Source organism: Oncorhynchus keta, chromosome 34 (assembly GCF_023373465.1).
Source record: "Oncorhynchus keta strain PuntledgeMale-10-30-2019 chromosome 34, Oket_V2, whole genome shotgun sequence".
NCBI classification, from domain to species: Eukaryota; Metazoa; Chordata; class Actinopteri; order Salmoniformes; family Salmonidae; genus Oncorhynchus; species Oncorhynchus keta.
In genome coordinates this window covers 19033973-19056722 of record NC_068454.1, presented here as the reverse complement: position 1 = coordinate 19056722, position 22750 = coordinate 19033973, and the positions used below count along the sequence as shown (strand labels likewise).

Here is a 22750-nt window from a genome sequence, read left to right as displayed (position 1 = left end):
CCTGCTGCACCCGTATCTGAGGAAAACCAGGCCTGCTGCACCCGTATCTGAGGAAAACCAGGCCTGCTGCACCCGTATCTGAGGAAAACCAGCCCTGCTGCACCCGTGTCTGAGGAAAACCAGGCCTGCTGCACCCGTATCTGAGGAAAACCAGGCCTGCTGCACCCGTATCTGAGGAAAACCAGCCTGCTGCACCCGTATCTGAGGAAAACCAGCCCTGCTGCACCCGTATCTGAGGAAAACCAGGCCTGCTGCACCCGTATCTGAGGAAAACCAGCCCTGCTGCACCCGTATCTGAGGAAAACCAGGCCTGCTGCACCCGTATCTGAGGAAAACCAGGCCTGCTGCACCCGTATCTGAGGAAAACCAGGCCTGCTGCACCCGTATCTGAGGAAAACCAGGCCTGCTGCACCCGTATCTGAGGAAAACCAGCCCTGCTGCACCCGTATCTCAGGAAAACCAGCCCTGCTGCACCCGTATCTGAGGAAAACCAGCCCTGCTGCACCCGTATCTGAGGAAAACCAGCCCTGCTGCACCCGTATCTCAGGAAAACCAGCCCTGCTGCACCCGTATCTGAGGAAAACCAGCCCTGCTGCACCCGTATCTGAGGAAAACCAGCCCTGCTGCACCCGTATCTCAGGAAAACCAGCCCTGCTGCACCCGTATCTGAGGAAAACCAGCCCTGCTGCACCCGTATCTGAGGAAAACCAGCCCTGCTGCACCCGTATCTGAGGAAAACCAGCCCTGCTGCACCCGTATCTGAGGAAAACCAGCCCTGCTGCACCCGTATCTGAGGAAAACCAGCCCTGCTGCACCCGTATCTGAGGAAAACCAGCCCTGCTGCACCCGTATCTCAGGAAAACCAGCCCTGCTGCACCCGTATCTGAGGAAAACCAGCCCTGCTGCACCCGTATCTGAGGAGAACCAGGCTTGATGGACACTCTCTGTGTCTCCTAAACGCACCTCATCCCCAGTCACCCTCCAAAATGCCCCCAAACTCCCTCTCACACCACTGTAGGCCTAGGTTACACCACTGTGGAACATCTAAGGCACACAGACAGACAAACGTTCAGTACAACACACACAATTTGCACAACTGCCATGAGCTGACCTGACTATGGTTTTTAAGTGACACGAACAGTGATATGCTGTGATACACAATGATACAATCACCAAACCTTGCACATGTGTGTGTATATGTGTGTGCATGCATATGTGTTCACACAGACTGTATGTAGGTGAAATAAGTGCTCTATTTAAGTGTGCGCTGAGTGATTTGCCAGGGTGTACTGCTTTCTTCTCCCATGTGGGGTCACACACCAACTTCACACACCCTACCTCACATACTGTAGAACACATAGTGACCTGAGTAGGCATCCTGTTAACGATGTTGTTCTACTGTAGCCTCTCTCTCTCTCTGTCACTCCACAGCCACACCTGGAGAGAATACATAATGTTGCTCCTATTCCTGCATGGGCCCTGTTGCTTTCTCTTTTTTTAGTTGTGTCACAAACACTGACAGTAACATGATCTGTCTGATAAGACTGCTGTTGGTTAGTAGGACAGCCACTCTATCTAGATAACACTGTGTTATAAGACACGGGTGCTTGACATTAACAAACTGACAGCAATCAGTCTTTAGATGGAGTGTCTGGTGATTACAAGTCTGATAACACTGTATGTAAGAGTAAGTATAAGACACGGGTGCTGTTGGTTAGAGTAAGTGTCTGATAAGACACGGGTGCTGTTGGTTAGAGCTTACCTTAATGCACACACTGACAGCCACTCTATCTAGATAACACTGTATGTAAGAGTAAGTGTCTGATAAGACACGGGTGCTGTTGGTTAGAGCTTACCTTAATGCACACACTGACAGCCACTCTATCTAGATAACACTGTATGTAAGAGTAAGTGTCTGATAAGACACAGGTGCTGTTGGTTAGAGCTTACCTTAATGCACACACTGACAGCCACTCTATCTAGATAACACTGTATGTAAGAGTAAGTGTCTGATAAGACACGGGTGCTGTTGGTTAGAGCTTACCTTAATGCACACACTGACAGCCACTCTATCTAGATAACACTGTATGCGTTCCTAACAGTAAATTAGTCAATGCATTGTTTGTTCGCACCATGGGGACACTGTCAGAGCAGGTGAGGTGCAGGTGACCAGTCAGACCAGATGACAGGGATGGAGGGGATTGGTGACAATGTCACAGCGGGCCGCACTTTGCCGTCTCTCTTCTTGTCGACCAGACATGTGGTCGTTGCTCAGATCTGTCTACTGGACCATTCATTTTTAGACTGCTCCTGCTATTCTTACATAGTGACCTCTGACCTCTGTACTCATTATAGTGTTGTTATCCCAGACCTGAGGGATGGAAAGAATATGTGGGTCATGTGAGTCTTATAATGTGTGTCAAGGTTGACTGACAGTTTCCCCCTCCAACCCCATCCCTTCACCTCTCTCATATTGCCGCTAAGCACTGGAGACAGCACATCCTGTTTATGTGTGTGTGTGTTTTCCTTTCAGCCTCTCAATGACCATTCTAGACTTTTTCCATATAGAAAATGATGATGATGTGTCCGGTAAAACACTTTGTTTCTTGAAAGTCCAACATCTTGAAAACTTGACTGCTGACATGCAAGACATTTGGGCACTGTTGTTTCAACAGTGGATCTATGAAGATACCAAAACCAAAATACCAAAATCTAGTTTTTGAGTGGATTTCCCCTTTAAGTTGTTATGAAAATAACCATGATATTGATATCCAACAGCTATAGGTTGTACCAATATATTACAATTAGCGTGCTTCTTAGGAATGTCTCTTTCATCAGTCATTGATGAAAAATGTATATCGTACATTGCTGGGTCATTGCTATAGAAATTCAGATCTTATTCAAATGTTCCATTACTTTTCTGACCTACATGATTTTTCCCAACATAACTGACTGGACTTTTAGTCAAATCAAAACAAGCAGGAATGTAAATTGGCCCCCGTCGGTACCTCCATGAGAACAAGGCAACCAAGGTTGAGGGAAAGCAGGAGGTCATTTATATATAATATTTATCTCCATCGAGCTTGAAGCTTCAGTTTCACCATCTAGAGTAGGAGAGGGATAACAAACGCAGGAAGAGGTGTATCTACATCAGATATGCAGAGAAACATGCACTGTGTGTGTGTTTGCGTGTATGTGTGTGTGGACAGACATGGCTCCTTTTGTTATTGAAGACAGGAAAGGGTGTGTATTGTGTGTGTGTTTGCTATACGTCCATGCAAACAGAAGAGAGGAGGGCATCGCTCATCAACGTGTCCAATAAACATACACTGCATCACGCAACACACAATACCCAGTCACTGACACAGGGGTCGACTGAAGGTTCATGAATTGGGGCTATTCCAGAAATTTCACCACCTTAAGTAATTGACCACACGGGTTAATGATGGATTAGATTGATACATGTCTCACAGGATACTATTAACAGAAAGAGCTTGTTGTTGCTAGTCTTATTATGTGTTTTGTGTTGCATTGACATGCTGTTTCTTGTACATGTGGTGATGTTTTATTAACTTCAACTTCTAAAGTGGCTCAGTCGCATTTCAGGAAATACGAACAGTAATGAACACGTTTTATTACACGCTGTACATGTTTGTGAGAATGTGTGTACGGGCGTGTGTGTGAGGGGAACGGGAGACTTGTAACTGTGTGTCCACACACTCGTATCCGCTGATAACATTGTGTTGGGCTGCTGGCTGTCTGTCTGCCTGGCTGAAGGAACCAACAGGGATGAAATACTACCCTGGATGACGTGTGTTCCTCAGATAGGACAGGGAAAGGGTGTTACCCTTCACTTACTACTACAGTATGTACCTTTTGCACAAGCCCGACAAGCCCCCCTAGATCCCCCTTCTCACCCCTACATCCCCCTTCCCCCTCCCTTATACCCTGCTCCCTCCTACATCCCTCTGTTCCCCCCTACATCCCCCTTCCCCCTCCCTTATATCCTGCTCCCTCCTACATCCCTCTGTTCCACCCTATGTCCACCTGCTCCCCCTAAAGCCACCAAACTAAAGCAGGAAGTACCAGTAACTCGCTCAATACGGAAGTGGTCAGATGACATGGATGCTACGCTACAGGACTGTTTTGCTAGCATAGACTGGAATATGTTCCGGGATTCATCCAATGGCATTGAGGAATACACCACCTCAGTCACAGGCTTCATCAAGAAGTGCATCGATGACGTCATCCCCACAGTGACCGTACATACAGTACATATCCCAACCAGAGCTTCCGCTTTCAAGGAGCGGGACACTAGTCCAGATGCTTTTAAGAAATCCCGCTAAAAGGCAAAGCATCAATACAGGATTAAGATTGAATCCTACGACAGCAGCTCTGACGCTCGTCGGATGTGGCAGGGTTCGAAAATTATTACAGACTACAAAGGGAAACCCAGCAGTGAGCTGCCCAGTGACGCGAGCCTACCAGACAAGCTAAATGCCTTTTATGCTTGCTTCGAGGCAAGGAACACTAAAGCATGCATGAGAGCACCAGCTGTTCCGGACGACTGTGTGATAATGCTCTCGGTAGCCGATGTGAGCAAGACCTTTAAACAGGTTTAACATTCACAAAGCCGCGGGGCTAGACGGATTACCAGGACGTATATTCAAAGCATGCATGGGGCAACTGGCAAGTGTCTTCACTGACATTTTCAACCTCTCCCTGACCGAATCTGTAATACCTGCATGTTTCCAGCAGACCACCATAGCCCCTGTGCCCAAGGAAGCGAAGGTAACCTTCCTAAATGATTATCGCCCTGTAGCACTCACGTCAGTAGCCATGAAGTGCTTTGAACGGCTGGCCATTCACATCAACAGCATCATCCCGGATACTCTAGACCCACTCCAATTCTCATACCGCCCCAACAGATCCACAAATAAGGCAATCTCAATCTCACGCCACACCGCCCTTTCTCACCTGGACAAAAGGAACACCTATGTGAGAATGCTGTTCATTGACTACAGCTCAGTGTTCAACACAATAATGCCCATAAAGCTCATCAACAAGATGAGGACCCTGGGATTAAACACCTCCCTCTGCAATTGGATCCTGGACTTCCTGACAGGCCACCCCCAGGTGGTAAGGGTAGGCAACAACACATCTGCCACGCTGATCCTCAACACTGGGGCTCCTCAGCGGTGCGTGCTTCGTCTCCTCCTGTACTCCCTGTTCACCCACGACTGCGGGGCCAAACACGACTCCAACACCATTAAGTTTGCTGACAACACAACAGTGGTAGGCCTGATTACCGACAATGATTAGACAGCCTATAGGGAGGTCAGAGAACTGGCAGTGTGGTGTCAGGACAACAACCTCTCCCTCAATGTGAGCAGGACAAAGGAGCTGACCGTGGACTACAGGAAAAGGCGGACCCCATTAACATCGACAGGGCTATAGTGGAGGGGGTCAAGAGTTTCAAGTTCCTTGGTGTCCACATCACCAACAAACTATCACGGTCAAAACACACCTCGGGAAGAGGGAACGACAACACCTTTTCCCCCTGAGGACACTGAAAAGATTTGCCATATGAGTACCCAGATTCTAAAAAACATCTACAGCGAGAGCATCCTGACCGGTTGCATTACCACATGGTATGGCAACTGCTCGGCATCTGACCGTAAGGCACTACAGTGTATAGTGCGTATGGGCCAGTACATCACTGGTGCCAAGCTTCATACCATCCAGAATGTACATACTAGGCGGTGTCAGAGGAAAGCTTTAAAAAATGTCAGACTCCAGTCACCCAAGTCACAGACTGTTCTCTCTGCTACCTGCACGACAAGCGGTACCAGATTGCCAAGTCTAGGACCAAAAGGCTCCTTAACAGCTTCTAACCCAAGCCATAAGACTGCTGAGCAATTCATCAAATGGACATCTGGACTATTTACATTGACCCCGCCCCCCATTTGTTTTTACACTGCTGCTACTTGCTGTTTATTATCATTTTAGTTTATTTGGTAAATATTTTCTTAACTAACTTAACTTTACTCTTCCTTGAACTGCATTGTTGGATAAGGGCTTGTAAGTAAGCATTTCACGTTAATGTCTACACCTGTTGTAATCGGCGCATGTGACAAATAAATGATTTGATTTTACCCCTACATCTCCCTTCTCCCCTCCCCTTACATATATTACATCCCTCTGCTCCCCCTACTCCTTTTACATCTCCCTTCTCCCCTCCCCTTACATATATTACATCCCTCTGCTCCCCCTACTCCTTTTACATCTCCCTTCTCCCCTCCCCTTACATATATTACATCCCTCTGCTCCCCCTACTCCTTTTACATCTCCCTTCTCCCCTCCCCTTACATATATTACATCCCTCTGCTCCCCCTACTCCTTTTACATCTCCCTTCTCCCCTCCCCTTACATATATTACATCCCTCTGCTCCCCCTACTCCTTTTACATCTCCTTTCTCCCCTCCCCTTACATATATTACATCCTTTCCCCCTACTCCTACATATATTACATCCCTCTGCTCCCCCTACTCCTTTTACATCTCCTTTCTCCCCTCCCCTTACATATATTACATCCCTCTGCTCCCCCTACTCCTTTTACATCTCCTTTCTCCCCTCCCCTTACATATATTACATCCCTCTGCTCCCCCTACTCCTTTTACATCTCCCTTCTCCCCTCCCCTTACATATATTACATCCCTCTGCTCCCCCTACTCCTTTTACATCTCCCTTCTCCCCTCCCCTTACATATATTACATCCCTCTGCTCCCCCTACTCCTTTTACATCTCCTTTCTCCCCTTTACATCCCTCTGCCCCCCTACTCTTTTACATCTCCTTTCTCCCTCCCTTACATATATTACATCCCTCTGCTCCCCCTACTCCTTTTACATCTCCCTTCTCCCCTCCCATATATTACATCCCTCTGCTCCCCATATCCTTTTACATCTCCTCCCCTCCCCTTACATATATTACATCCCTCTGCTCCCCCTACTCCTTTTACATCTCCCTTCTCCCCTCCCCTTACATATATTACATCCCTCTGCTCCCCCTCCCCTACATCCCCCTCTGCTCCCCCTACTCCTTTTACATCTCCTTTCTCCCCTCCCCCATATATTACATCCCTCTGCTCCCCCTACTCCTTTTACATCTCCCTTCTCCCCTCCCCTTACATATATTACATCCCTCTGCTCACCCTACTCCTTTTACATCTCCCTTCTCCCCTCCCCTTACATATATTACATCCCTCTGCTCCCCCTACTCCTTTTACATCTCCTTTCTCCCGCTACATCCCTCTGCTCCTTCAAAATTCCCTTCTCCCCCTGCATCACCTTTCTCCCCCTACATACCCCTTTTCCCCTACATCTCCCTTCTCCACCCTTCTCCCCAATATACCTTGGTCCCCCCTGCATCCCCCTGCATCCCCATTCACCCCATACATCCCCCTTCTCCCCCTACATCCCTCTTCTCCCCCTACATCTACCTATTACCCCAAATCCCCCTACATCCCCCTTATCCCCCTACATCCCCCTACATCCCCTTTCTGCCCCCTACATCCACCTACGTCCCTCTGTTCCCCCTACATTCCTCTATTATCCACGACATCGCTCTGCTCCCCCTACATCCCCCTTCTCCCCCCTACATGCCTCTGCTCCCCCCTACGTCCACCTACTCCCCTCTACAGCTCCCTTTTCCCTGTATATCTCCCTTCTCCCCTCCCCCTACAAACTCTGCTCCCCCTACATCCCTCTGCTCCCCCTTCTCCCCTACATCCCTCTTTTTCTCCTACATCCCCCCTGCATCCCCTTTCTCCCCCTACATTCCTCTGTTCCCCCCACATCCCTCTGCTCCCCCTTCTCCCCTACATCCCTCTTCTTCTCCTACATCCCCCTGCATCCCCTTTCTCCCCCTACACTCCTCTGTTCCGCCCACATCCCTCTGCTCCCCCCTACATCCCCCTGCATCCGACTGCTCCCCCCTACATCCACCTTCACCCCCCTACATCCCTCTGCTCCCCCTCTGCATTTCTCAGAAACCTTTACTCACTCATATCCCACACCCTCTCACTTCTCAACCCATGTTCTGTACCTATGCCACAAATACTGTATTCATCCTGTGTTGGGTTAACAAATAATATATGTCCAAATCTAAAAAGATTGCTTGATAATCTGTGGTCACCCCAATGCCTAATTTTAACCCTACACTTATGCATTTCTCCCTGCACCCAAACTCCTCAAATACATCAGCAATGGATCTCTGTTTCTTATTTTCCCTACCCTCTATTCTCTTTCCCTCCTTATCATCTTATCACACACTGAACCTGCTCACCTCTCTTCCACCCCGTCCTACTCACCCTCTTGCTCTCTATTGTGTGTCGATCCTCCTCTCTGTCCCAATGGGCCCGGTGGTACGCAGAGAGGAAGCTGTCCTTCCACCTCCTGTCAGAATGTTGGGAACACTCAATCCCTCTCTTTCTCTTGTTCACTCTCTCTTCCTCTACTCATTCTCTTCATCTTTCTCCCTCCTTAGGCCCATGTTTTCTATGAGTATTAGCTGGAATTCTTTTTTCATGGCATAATTACATTTTCAGTCTTCCTGAAGCAGGGTTTGGTCTTGTGAACCTGCAGTGAGGGCTGAGGACAGGACGATGACTCACTCATCCCTCCTGGCTCCAGGACCAGGACTGAGCCCTCACTGAGTGTGTGAACATTTGAGGAATGTAGCCTAGATTATGCATGGACACAAAGTCCAGTGTTTTCCCTGCCTTGCCTGCTTGTGTCCCCTGCTCAGGTAAGTTCTCCTCTACATAGCTACCTCTAAATGCACGTGTGTACATGGCAGGAAGCAGGCCCTGGTCTAAAGTAAGCTTTTGACAAGCAGCCTGGAGTATGTCCCATGGGGACCAATAAACCACTAGAGATCCTAAACATACTTGTCTGGAGTGGAAGTAACACAGTTAACACACACTGAGGACAATAGAGGCCTTCTCGACACTCTGAGCGTTAGATACAGGAACTCTGTCCCCTCACAAACACCCAGTGTGGTTTGTGTTAGCATTGTGTTAGCATTGTGGCAGGACATGGGAAGGAAAGCCTCGAGCACAAACACAAGTGAGCCCAAATAACCCAACCCTCTCACCGTCTAACACTCTCTGACAATTTTTACAATCTAACAAGCAATCTAGCAGTATTTAACTCTCTAACAAACCATGTAACGATGGTCAGCACAAATATTTATCAATGGCTAAACGATAAGGATTAGCTTGTGAGATGAATTTCCTTGTTTTGCTTGGCTCTAATACAACACTTAAAATGAAGGATGCTTGGTTTGTATGTGTGTGTTTGTGTGTGTGTGTGATGGCCTTGGCTTATGCCCTGTCTGATTTATGTCAGCAGGTCCAGTGAGGATATCAACCAGGCCTGCTCCAGCAGAAGGAGGGACAGAGTGCTCGTCCAAATCCAACAAACCTGACCTCCCAAGTCCAACTGGGCAACAACAGATCTACACTCTTAAACACAAAGGTATGGTCCGTGACCAGCTGAAGAGCTACAAGACCTTTCATAACCCAAGCTGTGTGTGTGTGTGGGTTTGTGTGTGTACCCCTCCTGCTTACCTGGCACAGGAGCTTGGTCCAAATGGTGTTTCAGTTCAAACAGTGAGATTGAAAAGTCTTATCACCAGTTTGACGTGGCCGACATTGATGCCAGTTCTCTCTATGTACAAACAGTTTGCTCTGTTTGCTTTGGTGAGTATGAAGTTTCGGAAATGCCTGTGTGGTCTGTTCAATCTTAAAAACAATCTTTGGAAAGTAATGATCATCCTCCATACAGACCTTCTCCAGATCCTTCATGTTTCGGGGCTGTCGCTGGGCAATACGGACATTCAGCTCCCTCCAAAGATTTTCTATTGGGTTCAGGTCTGGAGACTGGCTAGGCCACTCCAGGACCTTGAAATGCTTCTTACGGAGCCACTCCTTAGTTGCCCTGGCTGTGTGTTTCAGGTCGTTGTCATGCTGGAAGACTCAGCCACGACCCATCTTCAATGGGGGCGGCAGGGTAGCCTAGTGGTTAGAGCGTTGGACTAGGAACCGGAAGGTTGCAAGTTCAAACCCCCGAGCTGACAAGGTACAAATCTGTCGTTCTGCCCCTGAACAGGCAGTTAACCCACTGTTCCTAGGCCATCATTGAAAATAAGAATTTGTTCTTAACTGACTTGCCTAGTTAAATAAAGGTAAAATACAATTTTTTAAAAATGCTCTTACTGAGGGAAGGAGGTTGTTGGCCAAGATCTTGCGATACATGGCCCCATCCATCCTCCCCTCAATACGGTGCAGTTGTCCTGTCCCCTTTGCAGAAAAGCATCCCCAAAGAATGATGTTTCCACCTCCATGCTTCACGGTTGGGATGGTGTTCTTGGGGTTGTACTCATCCTTCTTCCTCCAAACACGGCGAGTGGAGTTTAGACCAAAAAGCTCTATTTTTGTCTCATCAGACCACATGACCTTCTCCTATTCCTCGTCCGGATCATCCAGATGGTCTTTGGCAAACTTCAGACGGGCCTGGACATGCACTGGCTTGAGCAGGGGGACCTTGCATGCGCTGCAGGATTTTAATCCATGACGGCATAGTGTGTTACTAATGGTTTTCTTTGAGACTGTGGTCCCAGCTCTCTTCAGGTCATTGACCAGGTCCTGCCGTGTAGTTCTGGACTGATGCCTCACCTTCCTCATGATCATTGATGTCCCACGTGGTGAGATCTTACATGGAGCCCCAGACCGAGGGTGATTGACTGTCATCTTGAACTTCTTCCATTTTCTAATAATTGCGCCAACGGTTGTTGCCTTCTCACCAAGCTGCTTGCCTATTGTCCTGTAGCCCATCCAAGCCATTGTGGTGAGTTTGGAGTCTGTTTGATTGACTGTGTGGACAGGTATCTTTTATACAGGTAACAAGTTCAAACAGGTGCAGTTAATACAGGTAATGAGTGGAGAACAGGAGGGCTTCTTAAAGAAAAACTAACAGGTCTGTGAGAGACGGAATTCTTACTGGTTGGTAGGTGATCAAATACTTATGTCATGCAATAAAATGCAAATGAATGACTTAAAAATCATACAATGTGATTTTCTGGATTTTTGTTTTAGATTCCGTCTCTCACAGTTGAAGTGTACCTATGATAAAAATGACAGACCTCTACATGCTTTGTAAGTAGGAAAACCTGCAAAATCGGCAGTGTATCAAATACTTTTTCTCCCCACTGTAGATGTCAAATTGCACGACTAAGACCTCCTTGGAAAAAACGTCAACATATTTCTTTATTTATCTTCGATTAATTCTGGCTATATTGAATGTACTGGTTATGTTTTTGCTACCGTGGCTCAAGGGGGACAAATAACAGTAATATTGACGTTTTTTGTACACTTTAGGGAGTGTACAAGCACGGGCGTTCGCTTCGCCTCGCCAAAGTTCTTCTAGGAGCAAACTGAACCTACAGTGCATTCGAAAAGTATTCAGAACCCTTGACATTTTCTACATTTTGTTATATTACAGCTGTAACGGCGTTCTTCGTTTGTAGAAAGAGAGTCGGACCGAAATGCAGCGTGGTGGTTACTCATGTCTTTAATAAATGAAGAGCGATACATGAAATAACTTATACAAAAGCAAAAAAACAAACGGAACGTGAAAACCTAATTACAGCCTATCTGGTGAAACTACACAGAGACAGGAACAATCACCCACGAAATACACAGAGAAACCCCAGCTACCTAAATACGGTTCCCAATCAGAGACAACGAGAATAACCTGACTCTGATTGAGAACCGCCTCAGGCAGCCAAGCCTATACAACACCCCTACTCAGCCGCAATCCCAAAATACTACAAACCCCAATACGAAAATACAATATATAAACCCATGTCACACCCTGGCCTGACCAAACATATAACGAAAACACAAAATACAATGACCAAGGCGTGACAACAGCCTTATGCTAAAATTGATTAAATAATTTTTTCCCTTCATCAATCTACACAAAATACCTCATATTTGCAAAAAACAGAAATACCTTATTTACATAAAAATTCAGACCCTTTGCTATGGGACTCGATATTGAGCTCAGGTGCATCCCGTTTCCATACATCTTGATTGGAGTCCACCTGTGGTAAATTCATTTGATTGGACATGATTTGAAAAGGCACACACCTGTCTATATAAGGTCTCACCATTGACAGTGCTTGTCAGAGCAAAAACAAAGCCATCAAGTTAAATAAATTGTTCACATAGCTCTGAGACAGGATTGTGTCGAGGCACAGATCTGGGGAAGGGTACAAAAATATGTCTGCAGCATTGAAGGTCCCAAGAACACAGTGGCCTCCATCGTTCTTAAATAGAAGAAGTTTGGAACCACCAAGACTCTTCCTAGAGCTGACCGCCCGGCCAAACTGAGCAATCGGGAGAGAAGGGCCTTGGTCAGGGAGATGACCCAAACAATCGGAAAGGGGATGAATCGGAAAGGGGATTCATCAGAGACAATGACTTTATCCCAGTCCTCAGTAGTCCAATCCTTGTACCTTTTGCAGAACAAGAGTCTGTCCCTGATGTTTTTCCTGGAGAGAAGTGGCTTCTTTGCTGCCCTTCTTGACACCAGGCAATCCTCCAAAAGTCTGCGCCTCACTGTGCGTGCAGATGCACTCACACCTGCCTGCTGCCATTCCTGAGCAAGCTCTGTACTGGTGGTACCCGATCCCACAGCTGAATCAACTTTAGGAGACGGTCCTGGCGCTTGCTGGACTTTCTTGGGCACCCTGAAGCCTTCTTCACAACAATTGAACCGCTCTCTATTTAATAACGTCTGCTCTGGTTTGCCATTCCAAATAAAATGTAATCGTTTTTGTTCATATCATTACAAAAGCTGGTCCCTTGGTGTAGGCAAATCCATAAGCAAATAGGTGAACTGTTATGTGACTAAAGAGTTAATCAGGGTGATTTTTCCACAAATAGACATATATTTTCCTTTCCATGCTAGCAAGATCTTATCTACTTTTGCTAACTTTCTATAAAAATGTATTGGAGTGAGATAATTTCTTTATTTATGGGATTTTTATACCGAGTATGTCTACATCCCCGGCAGACCATTTTATTAGTAAACTTCAAGGTAATACAAAAGTAGCATTTTTTTGTGATCCAATATGTAATATAGTACACTTATCATAATTTGGTTTTAATCCAGAGAGGTTAGCAAAAGTATCTAGATCCTCTATGAGGCTGTGGAGGGAGTCTAATTATGGTTTTAAAAGAAAACATGAATCATCAGCGTACAATGACACCTTTGTTTTTAAGCCACAGATTTCTAATCCCTTAGCATTATTGTTGGATCTAATTTTAACAGCTAACATTTTGATGGCAATAATAAATAGATATGCCGTTAGTGGACAACCTTGTTTTACTCCTCTTGGCATTTTATAACGTCTCACTAGGTCAGGGTATTTAAGCCTCCATATATCCACTAATTCCAGAATATCCATGACATTCATGATGTCCTTAAGTGCCTGTGTGACAGGTTAAAGGAAATATTCATAGCCTGTTATACATTAAAAAGTATTAGTAAGTTCATAATATGTGAGGATCTTAAAACATCTAAGGTTAAAAAGATGCATTCAGTATTAGTTGATAGAGATTGATAACATTCATATAATTGTGTTAAAGTTAAAATCTGTCAAAGGGTACGAATTGTGAGAGTAATGTGTAAACATTATATTGATTACTTTATTTTGTCGTGCCTAAAAGTGTTAATCTGTGATCTACGAAATGCTCTTAATCTATGAGCCGGAGATCGATTGCTCTGGTCTCCACCCATATTCCTGGGGAAAATCGCGGTCTTTTCTCATTGAACTAAACGTTGAATTGAGAATACAACACCATATCACTCTCGTGATTATTTCTCCCCTGTTTTCAGGTACTTTATTGATGATAAAAATAGTAATTTAAATGTTATAACTCGCTAACATGTCAAGAGTGTTTAAGGTGTGTCATAGTAACGTCTTGAGGAAGTTAGAGTTAAGTTTGAAGAGAGTAATATTAGCCCTGCTCGATTGAAGTGAAGAATAGCATCGTACTGAGAGAAGCTGCCATCTTATGTCGATTGTGAATGAACATGTGCGTTTGTAACGGATGTGAAACGGCTAGCTTAGTTAGCGGTGTGCGCTAAATAGCGTTTCAATCGGGTACGTCACTTGCTCTGAGACCTTGAAGTAGTAGTTCCCCTTGCTCTGCAAGAGCCGCGGCTTCTGTGGAGCGATGGGTAACGATGCTTCGAGGGTGACTGTTGTCGTTGTGTGCAGAAGGTCCCTGGTTCGCGTATGGGCGAGGGGACGGTTTAAAATTATACTGTTACATTGATGCTGTTGACCCGGATTACTGGTTGCTGCGGAAAAAGGAGGAAGGTCAAAAGGGGGGTGAGTGTAACGGATGTGAAACGGCTAGCTTAGTTAGCGGTGTGCGCTAAATAGCGTTTCAATCGGGTACGTCACTTGCTCTGAGACCTTGAAGTAGTAGTTCACCTTGCTCTGCAAGAGCCGCAGCTTCTGTGGAGCGATGGGTAACGATGCTTCGAGGATGACTGTTGTCGTTGTGTGCAGAAGGTCCCTGGTTCGGGCGAGGGGACGGTTTAAAATTATACTGTTACACGTTGTTAATATGATATTTTGCTGTGTTATTTGTATAATGGGTTTTCTGTTGTTTTGTAATGTGTTACTTTTGTGAAATGATTGAACTAAACGTTGACTTGAGAATACAACACCGTATCACTCTCGTGATTATTTCTCCCCTGTTTTCAGGGGCGTAACATTTTTGGAGGCTCCGCTGAGATAGCTGCTCAGATGTCCAGTTTCCACACCCTGGTCGCTGAATTCCGAGCCAGCTAAATCTCCACATAACAACTCAGGCAGGCTGCAGTGAGGAAAGTGTGGCTGTTCGAGGGAAGTTGGAAGTTAGTGGTTAAGTACGTGTCAACTGAGGCCATTGATCGACCATCAGAGACAGTAAGGACCATCTAATTCAGAGTCAACTCCTGCACAGTAAAAGTTCCTCCTGTTCTGTCAACATGACAAGCGCCTTGGAAGAACTACAGGAAGAGGTAGTAGGAGAATTGCACACCCTGACTAAAGAAAAATTACTAGAGATATGTGATTTCCTTGAAATATCAGGCGAACAGAGAAGAGATGTTAAAGATAAATCCCGCATATCATTAATGGCTCGGCTTTTTGATGTTCCTTGGAAGAGAGGAAGTCGCAGAGTTATGTCGGCATGTCGGAATTGTTGCTACTTAAAGACGAAATGACAGAGATGATCAGTGGCAGAGATAACAAAACAGGGCAAATTGACCATGATATTGAACCGGCCGGAACACATCACAGAATAGAGGAACTGAGAACTGTAACTCCACAACAAGGGGTGGGAACTGAGCAGATTACTGCAGCCAAAGTCAGTGATTCTCTGCGTCAGCCCCAACACCATGCCAATCTTCAGGGGAGTGTGCCGCTCTCACCCAATGCACAGCCCAGCTCATACTGGCGAAAAGAGTTAAAAATTTCTGGTCAGATAGGTGAACCGGGCCAAAAAGAAAAACAGATTTTTTTCCAGCCTTGCCCATCAGATTGAAAATGGACTTAACAGAGGATATCCTGAGGTAGAAATAGTAGACGCAGTAGTCAGGGCTATTTCTCCAGGCTCACAGCTACGCAGCTACTTGGAAGGTAAACCCCAGCTAACTATTCCCACACTTAGATGTATCCTGCGTTCCCACTTCCAAGAGAAGAGTGCAACAGAGCTTTACAAACAGCTAGCTTCAGAAGCACAGCATAGCAAGGAGACCCCTCAAAGCTTCCTGATGCGCGTTTTAGATTTGAGGCAAAAAGTACTGTTTGCATCCCAGGAGTCAGAATCAGGGCTTAAGTATGACCCTGCTCTAGTCCAGAGCATGTGTTTTCACACAGTCCTTACGGGTCTCCAGAGTGACAGTATCAGGATAGACATGCAGCCTCTCCTGCTAGAGAGCAAAACATCAGATGAGGTTTTGCTAGAGAAGCTTAACATTGCTTGTGCTAATGAGATAGAAAGACAAAACAAAAAGCGGTTTAATGTCCCACAGCCTGCTACAACTGTAAGTGTAGTCCAAGTAGAAGATACGCCATCTGCAAAGTGTCCTGTGAAGGAAGCCAAAGCTACGATACCCGCAAAACTGTTAACAGAGTTAGCTGAACTTAAGACAGGTGTAGCTTCTCTAAAAGGTCTCAGTGCAGAGATTGCTCAGATTAAGGAGACATTACAGCAGCCTATGTTTCAGTCACTGCCTTGTGCCTATGCCCCACCCCCAGTTAGGAGTCCAGATAGGGAACCCCAGCCAGCTGTTTCCCAGCAGCAGTATTACAGCAACTACAGTTGGTCCCAAGCACTTGACCCTGGACAGCATCAATATGCACCTAACCGGTATACCAACCACTCTGCTCAAGCTCCAAGGAGGTGTTTTGTCTGCCAGCAGGCCAGAACAGATGCACGCTACACACACTGCTTCCGATGTGGGAGTGGAGAACATTTTCAAGCTGGATGTAAAATCTGGGGAGCCAGACCATCAAGGGAGGCCCCTTTAAATGGAAACGGGTTACCGCTGAGGGACGAGTGTTAACCGTAGCTACCAAAAAGTCCCAGAAATGTGCAAATTGTGCCAGAGAAGAGTCAGTTGAGAACCTGAAACAATGTTCATCATGTAAAGAGAAAACAAAAATCAACCCACGGAAAACAAAAATAAAGAAAGTAAGTCATGTGGTGCCCTCAAACAAGCCAATCCTGTGGACTGACCAGCATCAACAGGCACTTGAACAGCTGATTGAGTGTTTGCTTCACCCACCAGTTTTAGGTTTCCCTGATTTCACTCAGCCATTTGTTGTACACACTGATGCGTCACACCAAGGCTTGGGAGCAGTTCTTTATCAAAAGCAAGAGGGGAAGCTTAGGGTCATTGCTTATGGCTCTCGAACCTTAACAGCAGCTGAGAAGAACTATCACTACCACTCGAGCAAGCTAGAATTTCTTGCTCTAAAATGGGCAATCACTGATAAGTTCCATGATTATTTGTACTATGTGCCGACCTTCACTGTATACAGCGATAACAACCCGCTCTGCTAGATTCTGTCTACTGCAAAACTGAACGTAACCACTTCCAGGTGGGTTGCAGACTTGGCTGATTTCCACTTTGCAATAAAGTACAGGTCAGGCAGAGAGAATGGTGATGCAGATGCTTTGTCAAGGATGCCACTGGATGTAGAGTCACTGATGAGAGAATGTTCTGAGGAGCTTCCACCAGACACCATCGCCGCCACGATACAAGCAGTTGAGGTACAGAAAGAGGTTGTTGTACCTTGGTCATTTTCAGCTGCATCTATGTCAGTATCAGCTGAAGGTGAGACAACCACTGCAACAACCAGCTCGATCCCAAAAGATGGGATAAGAGAAGCACAAGAATCTGATCCGGTCATCCGTCCTGTGCTCAATTTCAAACTGTCGGGTTCCAAACCGCCAGTTAAAGAGCAAAAGAAATTCAGTCCAAAGACAAAATGCCTATTCAGAGAATGGGACAAATTGACAATAGACAGTGATGGCATTCTGTACAGAATCACTACAGCCCGCAAGCAGTTAGTTCTACCAGAGCAGTACAAAGGTAAAGTGATGGAAGAGTTGCACAATAACATGGGACACCAAGGTACTGACCGCACTGTATCACTAGTACGTGACCGCTTCTTCTGGCCATATATGCAATCTGACATCGAGCACTATGTGACTAAAACTTGTAGCTGTGTCAAGCAGAAAAAGCCAGCCCATGCAACAAGAGCTCCTCTGACAAACATTGTGACAACTCAGCCATTTGAACTGGTATGTATAGACTTCCTACATCTCGACAGATGCAAAGGGGGATATGAGTACATCCTCGTGATTGTTGATCATTTTACACGTTTCACTCAAGCCACATAAACTACTGCAGCATAAATACTGGAGGCTGAGACAGGAGGAGTCAGGAGACACTGTGGCCCCAATGTTGGTAATGTTGGGACCGAGGACACCCCGGACAGGGCCAAACAGGAAGGATATAACCCCACCCACTTTGCCAAAGCACAGCCCCCACACCCCCCGGCTAGAGGATATCTTCAACCACCAACTTACCATCCTGAGACAAGGCGGAAAACGTATAGCCCACAAAGATCTTAGGCCCAGCCTGTTAATTTTCTATGTTTGAGTTTCTGTGTTGTTTGGCGCCACGGCACAACCCAAGGGGGGCAAGACCTGCCTGCTGAGACAGGATGATCACTCCCACAGAATCAAGTCTCCCTCCTGTCCGGAGCTGCCAGAGCCGCCCTCCTGTCCGGAGCTGCCAGAGCCGCCTTCCTGTCCCGGGCTGCCAGAGCCGCCCTCCTGTCCGGAGATGCCAGAGCCGCCCGCCTGTCCAGAGCTGCCAGAGCCGCCCATCTGTCCAGAGGCGCCAGAGCCGCCCTTATTTTCTTTCGGAATGTAGTGAAGTAAAAGTAAAATTTGCCAAAAATATAAATAGTAAAATAAAGTACAGATACCCCCAAAATACTTAAGTAGTGTTTTAAAGTATTTTTACTTGAGTATTTTACACCACTGCTTCATAACCCAAGAAGATGCGAGCCTGTAATCGTTTCCAAAAGTGATTCAACAAAGTACTTATAAAGGTTCTGAATACTTATGTAAATTTGATATTTCATTTTTAATACATTTGCCAACATTTCTAAAAACCTGTTTTTGCTTTGTCGTTATGGGGTATGTGTGTAGATCGATAAGACATATTTTTTAAATCAATTTCATAATGAATCTGTAACGTAACAAAATGTGGAAAAAGTCAAGGTGCCTGAATACTTTCCGAATGCACTGTATGTATGCGGATGCCTTAACTATCTCTGTCAATAACCTCCATGTACAGGTATTTGGTATTTAGTATTTTATTTGGATCTCCATTAGCTGTTGCAAAAGCAGCAGCTACTCTAACCTGGGGTCCACACAAAACATGAAACATAATACAGAATGACATAATACAGAACATCAGTAGACAAGAACAGCTCAAGGACAGAACGACATACATTTTTAAAAGGCACATGTAGCCTACATATCAATGCATACACACAAACTATCTAGGTCAAATAGGGGAGAGGTGTTGTGAGGGGAGAGGTGTTGCTTTATCTGTTTTTTGAAACCAGGTTTGCTGTTTATTTGAGCAATATGAGATGGTTCCATGCAATAAGGGCTCAATATAATACTGTACGTTTTCTTGAATTTGTTCTCGATTTGGGGACTGTGAAAAGACCCCTGGTGGCATGTTTGGTGGAATAAGTGTGTGTGTCAGAGCTGTGTGTAAGTTGACTATGCAAACAATTTGGGATTTTCAACCCATTAATGTTTCTTACAGGTGAGATTTGCGTGTGCTAACCACACAGTTATGTATGATCATGTGGTGTGTGTGTGTTCAGATGTAGAAATTCCACATTTGTCTGTATGGAAAAGAGGATGCTTTGTGTAGACCTCTTATAAAGAACTGATACCTCAACTGACATGTACTGTATGAAAAGTGTAGGTTGTTACATGCACAATGTTCCATAAGGATCCTAATCAAGTATTCAAGTGTGTGAGTAGGCTATCTTAGGACAACAACAAGCTCACAGGATCAAGCCCAGGGCTTTCAGTCTTCTTTTTATACTCATCTCTATCACTCTCTTTCTTTGCTCTCCTTTTTTTTCATCCCCCTCTCATGACACCCATCCTGTATTTGTTCTATGAGACTTGTTTCATTCCTTCCTTTTGCCTCATGTGGCGAGGAGGAGGAGGAGTAGACAGGCTGAGACTTAGCCATGGGTTCGTTATTCAAGGGAGATGAATCTCTCTTGGGATATTCAGGACTGTTGTGACTACTGGGATATGTTCTGCCCATTTATGCCATCCTCAAGGCAAACCCAATATAATCTTTAATTTCTAACAAACTGAGTAAATTAACTGTATTACTTACAGCAGTAGTCAGGCTAAAATCCGGTGTTTGTAAATCGCATTCAGAATAAAGGAAATCTTCAGTCAGTCTTATGGGCTGCAGCTGTAAGCACAGCATTAATATGACATGTATTTGATTTAACTCATTGGTCTTATAAGTTCTCAATACATAGAACTGGTTGTTTAAGATTCTTAACTTTGGGTAAATGTATGTGGAGTCATTGAGAGAGATAGTTTACTTAATGGTATTGCTGCAGAGTTCACAACTGTCAGCAAGGTCAATGACTAATGATGGAAGATAATGTCTGTAACCATAGAAACCCGAGAGGTCGTTTTCTGGTCAGGGTGGGGTGTGTATGTGTTTGTGTGCACAGGTATGTGTGTAAAAGGGGAGGGGGCATTGTTTGTCCATTATACATAAGGTCATCATAACATAATGAAAACCATTAGATGACAAATGACATGAACCCTTATGTTGTGTCTCCTTACTGTATTTACTCTGCTATTTACCATACTCACTGTATTTGCTATGTTTACCATACTCACTGTATTTACTCTATTTACTATCCTTACTGTATTTACGCTGTCTCCTCTCCTCACTGCATTTACTCTGGTTACCATACTTACTGTATTTACTCTGTTTACTCTCTTCACTATATTTGCTATGTTTACCATACTCACTGTATTTACTATATTTACTATCCTTACTGTATTTTTTCTCTCTCTCTCTCTCTCTCTCTCTCTCTCTCTCTCTCTCTCTCCTTCCCTCTTTTGGAACAGGCTAACCTGGAAGCAGGAAGTGCGTGGTGCATTGGCAGATCGCCATACAATAGGTTTGTTAGCGTGTTAGCATTCTGATTAGCGGCCGTTTAGTGCCCTGCCGCAGGGATCTAATCTTGCCTCACGCCTCACCGCACATGCTCAATAGAGTTTGTGCCCTCCATCACGATATCATGTCTTTGTGTGAAATCCGAGCGCCATTCACGGGCCCACTGCAGGGCTCAGAATGCCAGCGGCCACCATACCAACACACAGCGCTTTAAAGGGACTCCCCCTGTGCCCCAGTCCCCCAGCTACCCTGCCCTCTGAGTATACAGCATGACTCCCTTCCTCACCATGGGCCCATCTGCTCTGGTCACTCTCCCTGGTCTCCCCCACACCTGTGTATTCTGCAGTGATCTCATTTAGGGTGTTGTTCTCTTGGGGTTGGTGGTCTGCAGTGATCTCATTTAGGGTGTTGTTCTCCTGGGGTTGGTGGTCTGCAGTGATCTCATTTAGGGTGTTGTTCTCCTGGGGTTGGTGGTCTGCAGTGATCTCCTTTAGTGGGTTGTTCTCCTGGGGTTGCTGGTCTGCAGTGATCTCCTTTAGTGGGTTGTTCTCCTGGGGTTGCTGGTCTGCAGTGATCTCCTTTAGTGGGTTGTTCTCCTGGGGTTGCTGGTCTGCAGTGATCTCCTTTAGTGGGTTGTTCTCCTGGGGTTGCTGGTCTGCAGTGATCTCCTTTAGTGGGTTGTTCTCCTGGGGTTGCTGGTCTGCAGTGATCTCCTTTAGTGGGTTGTTCTCCTGGGGTTGGTGGTCTGCAGTGATCTCCTTTAGTGGGTTGTTCTCCTGGGGTTGCTGGTCTGCAGTGATTTCCTATAGTGGGTTGTTCTCCTGGGTTTGCTGGTCTGCAGTGATCTCCTTTAGTGGGTTGTTCTCCTGGGGTTGCTGGTCTGCAGTGATCTCCTTTAGTGGGTTGTTCTCCTGGGGTTGCTGGTCTGCAGTGATCTCCTTTAGTGGGTTGTTCTCCTGGGGTTGCTGGTCTGCAGTGATCTCCTTTAGTGGGTTGTTCTCCTGGGGTTGGTGGTCTGCAGTGATCTCCTTTAGTGGGTTGTTCTCCTGGGGTTGCTGGTCTGCAGTGATCTCCTTTAGTGGGTTGTTCTCCTGGGGTTGCTGGTCTGCAGTGATCTCCTTTAGTGGGTTGTTCTCCTGGGGTTGCTGGTCTGCAGTGATCTCCTTTAGTGGGTTGTTCTCCTGGGGTTGCTGGTCTGCAGTGATCTCCTTTAGTGGGTTGTTCTCCTGGGGTTGCTGGTCTGCAGTGATCTCCTTTAGTGGGTTGTTCTCCTGGGGTTGGTGGTCTGCAGTGATCTCCTTTAGTGGGTTGTTCTCCTGGGGTTGGTGGTCTGCAGTGATCTCCTTTAGTGGGTTGTTCTCCTGGGGTTGCTGGTCTGCAGTGATCTCATTTAGGGTGTTGTTCTCCTGGGGTTGGTGGTCTGCAGTGATCTCCTTTAGTGGGTTGTTCTCCTGGGGTTGGTGGTCTGCAGTGATCTCCTTTAGTGGGTTGTTCTCCTGGGGTTGCTGGTCTGCAGTGATCTCCTTTAGTGGGTTGTTCTCCTGGGGTTGGTGGTCTGCAGTGATCTCCTTTAGTGGGTTGTTCTCCTGGGGTTGCTGGTCTGCAGTGATCTCCTTTAGTGGGTTGTTCTCCTGGGGTTGCTGGTCTGCAGTGATCTCCTTTAGTGGGTTGTTCTCCTGGGGTTGCTGGTCTGCAGTGATCTCCTTTAGTGGGTTGTTCTCCTGGGGTTGCTGGTCTGCAGTGATCTCCTTTAGTGGGTTGTTCTCCTGGGGTTGCTGGTCTGCAGTGATCTCCTTTAGGGTGTTGTTCTCCTGGGGTTGCTGGTCTGCAGTGATCTCCTATAGTGGATTGTTCTCCTGGGGTT

At 46.0% G+C, this 22750-nt stretch overlaps 1 protein-coding gene across 1 annotated transcript in view; it reads right to left on the bottom strand.

Annotated features, from left to right (window-relative positions):
• Positions 1 to 21038: 21038 nt before the first annotated feature.
• Positions 21039 to 22750, bottom strand: part of LOC127914888 (involucrin-like) — a 4226-nt gene continuing 2514 nt past the window's right edge. Inside the window, exons 3-4 of the mRNA XM_052492631.1 lie at positions 21726 to 22724; positions 21039 to 21644 (exon numbers count right to left, since the gene is read on the bottom strand). Of these exons, the coding sequence (XP_052348591.1) occupies positions 21039 to 21644; positions 21726 to 22724 (1605 nt within the window). The remainder of the gene's footprint in view (positions 21645 to 21725; positions 22725 to 22750) is intronic.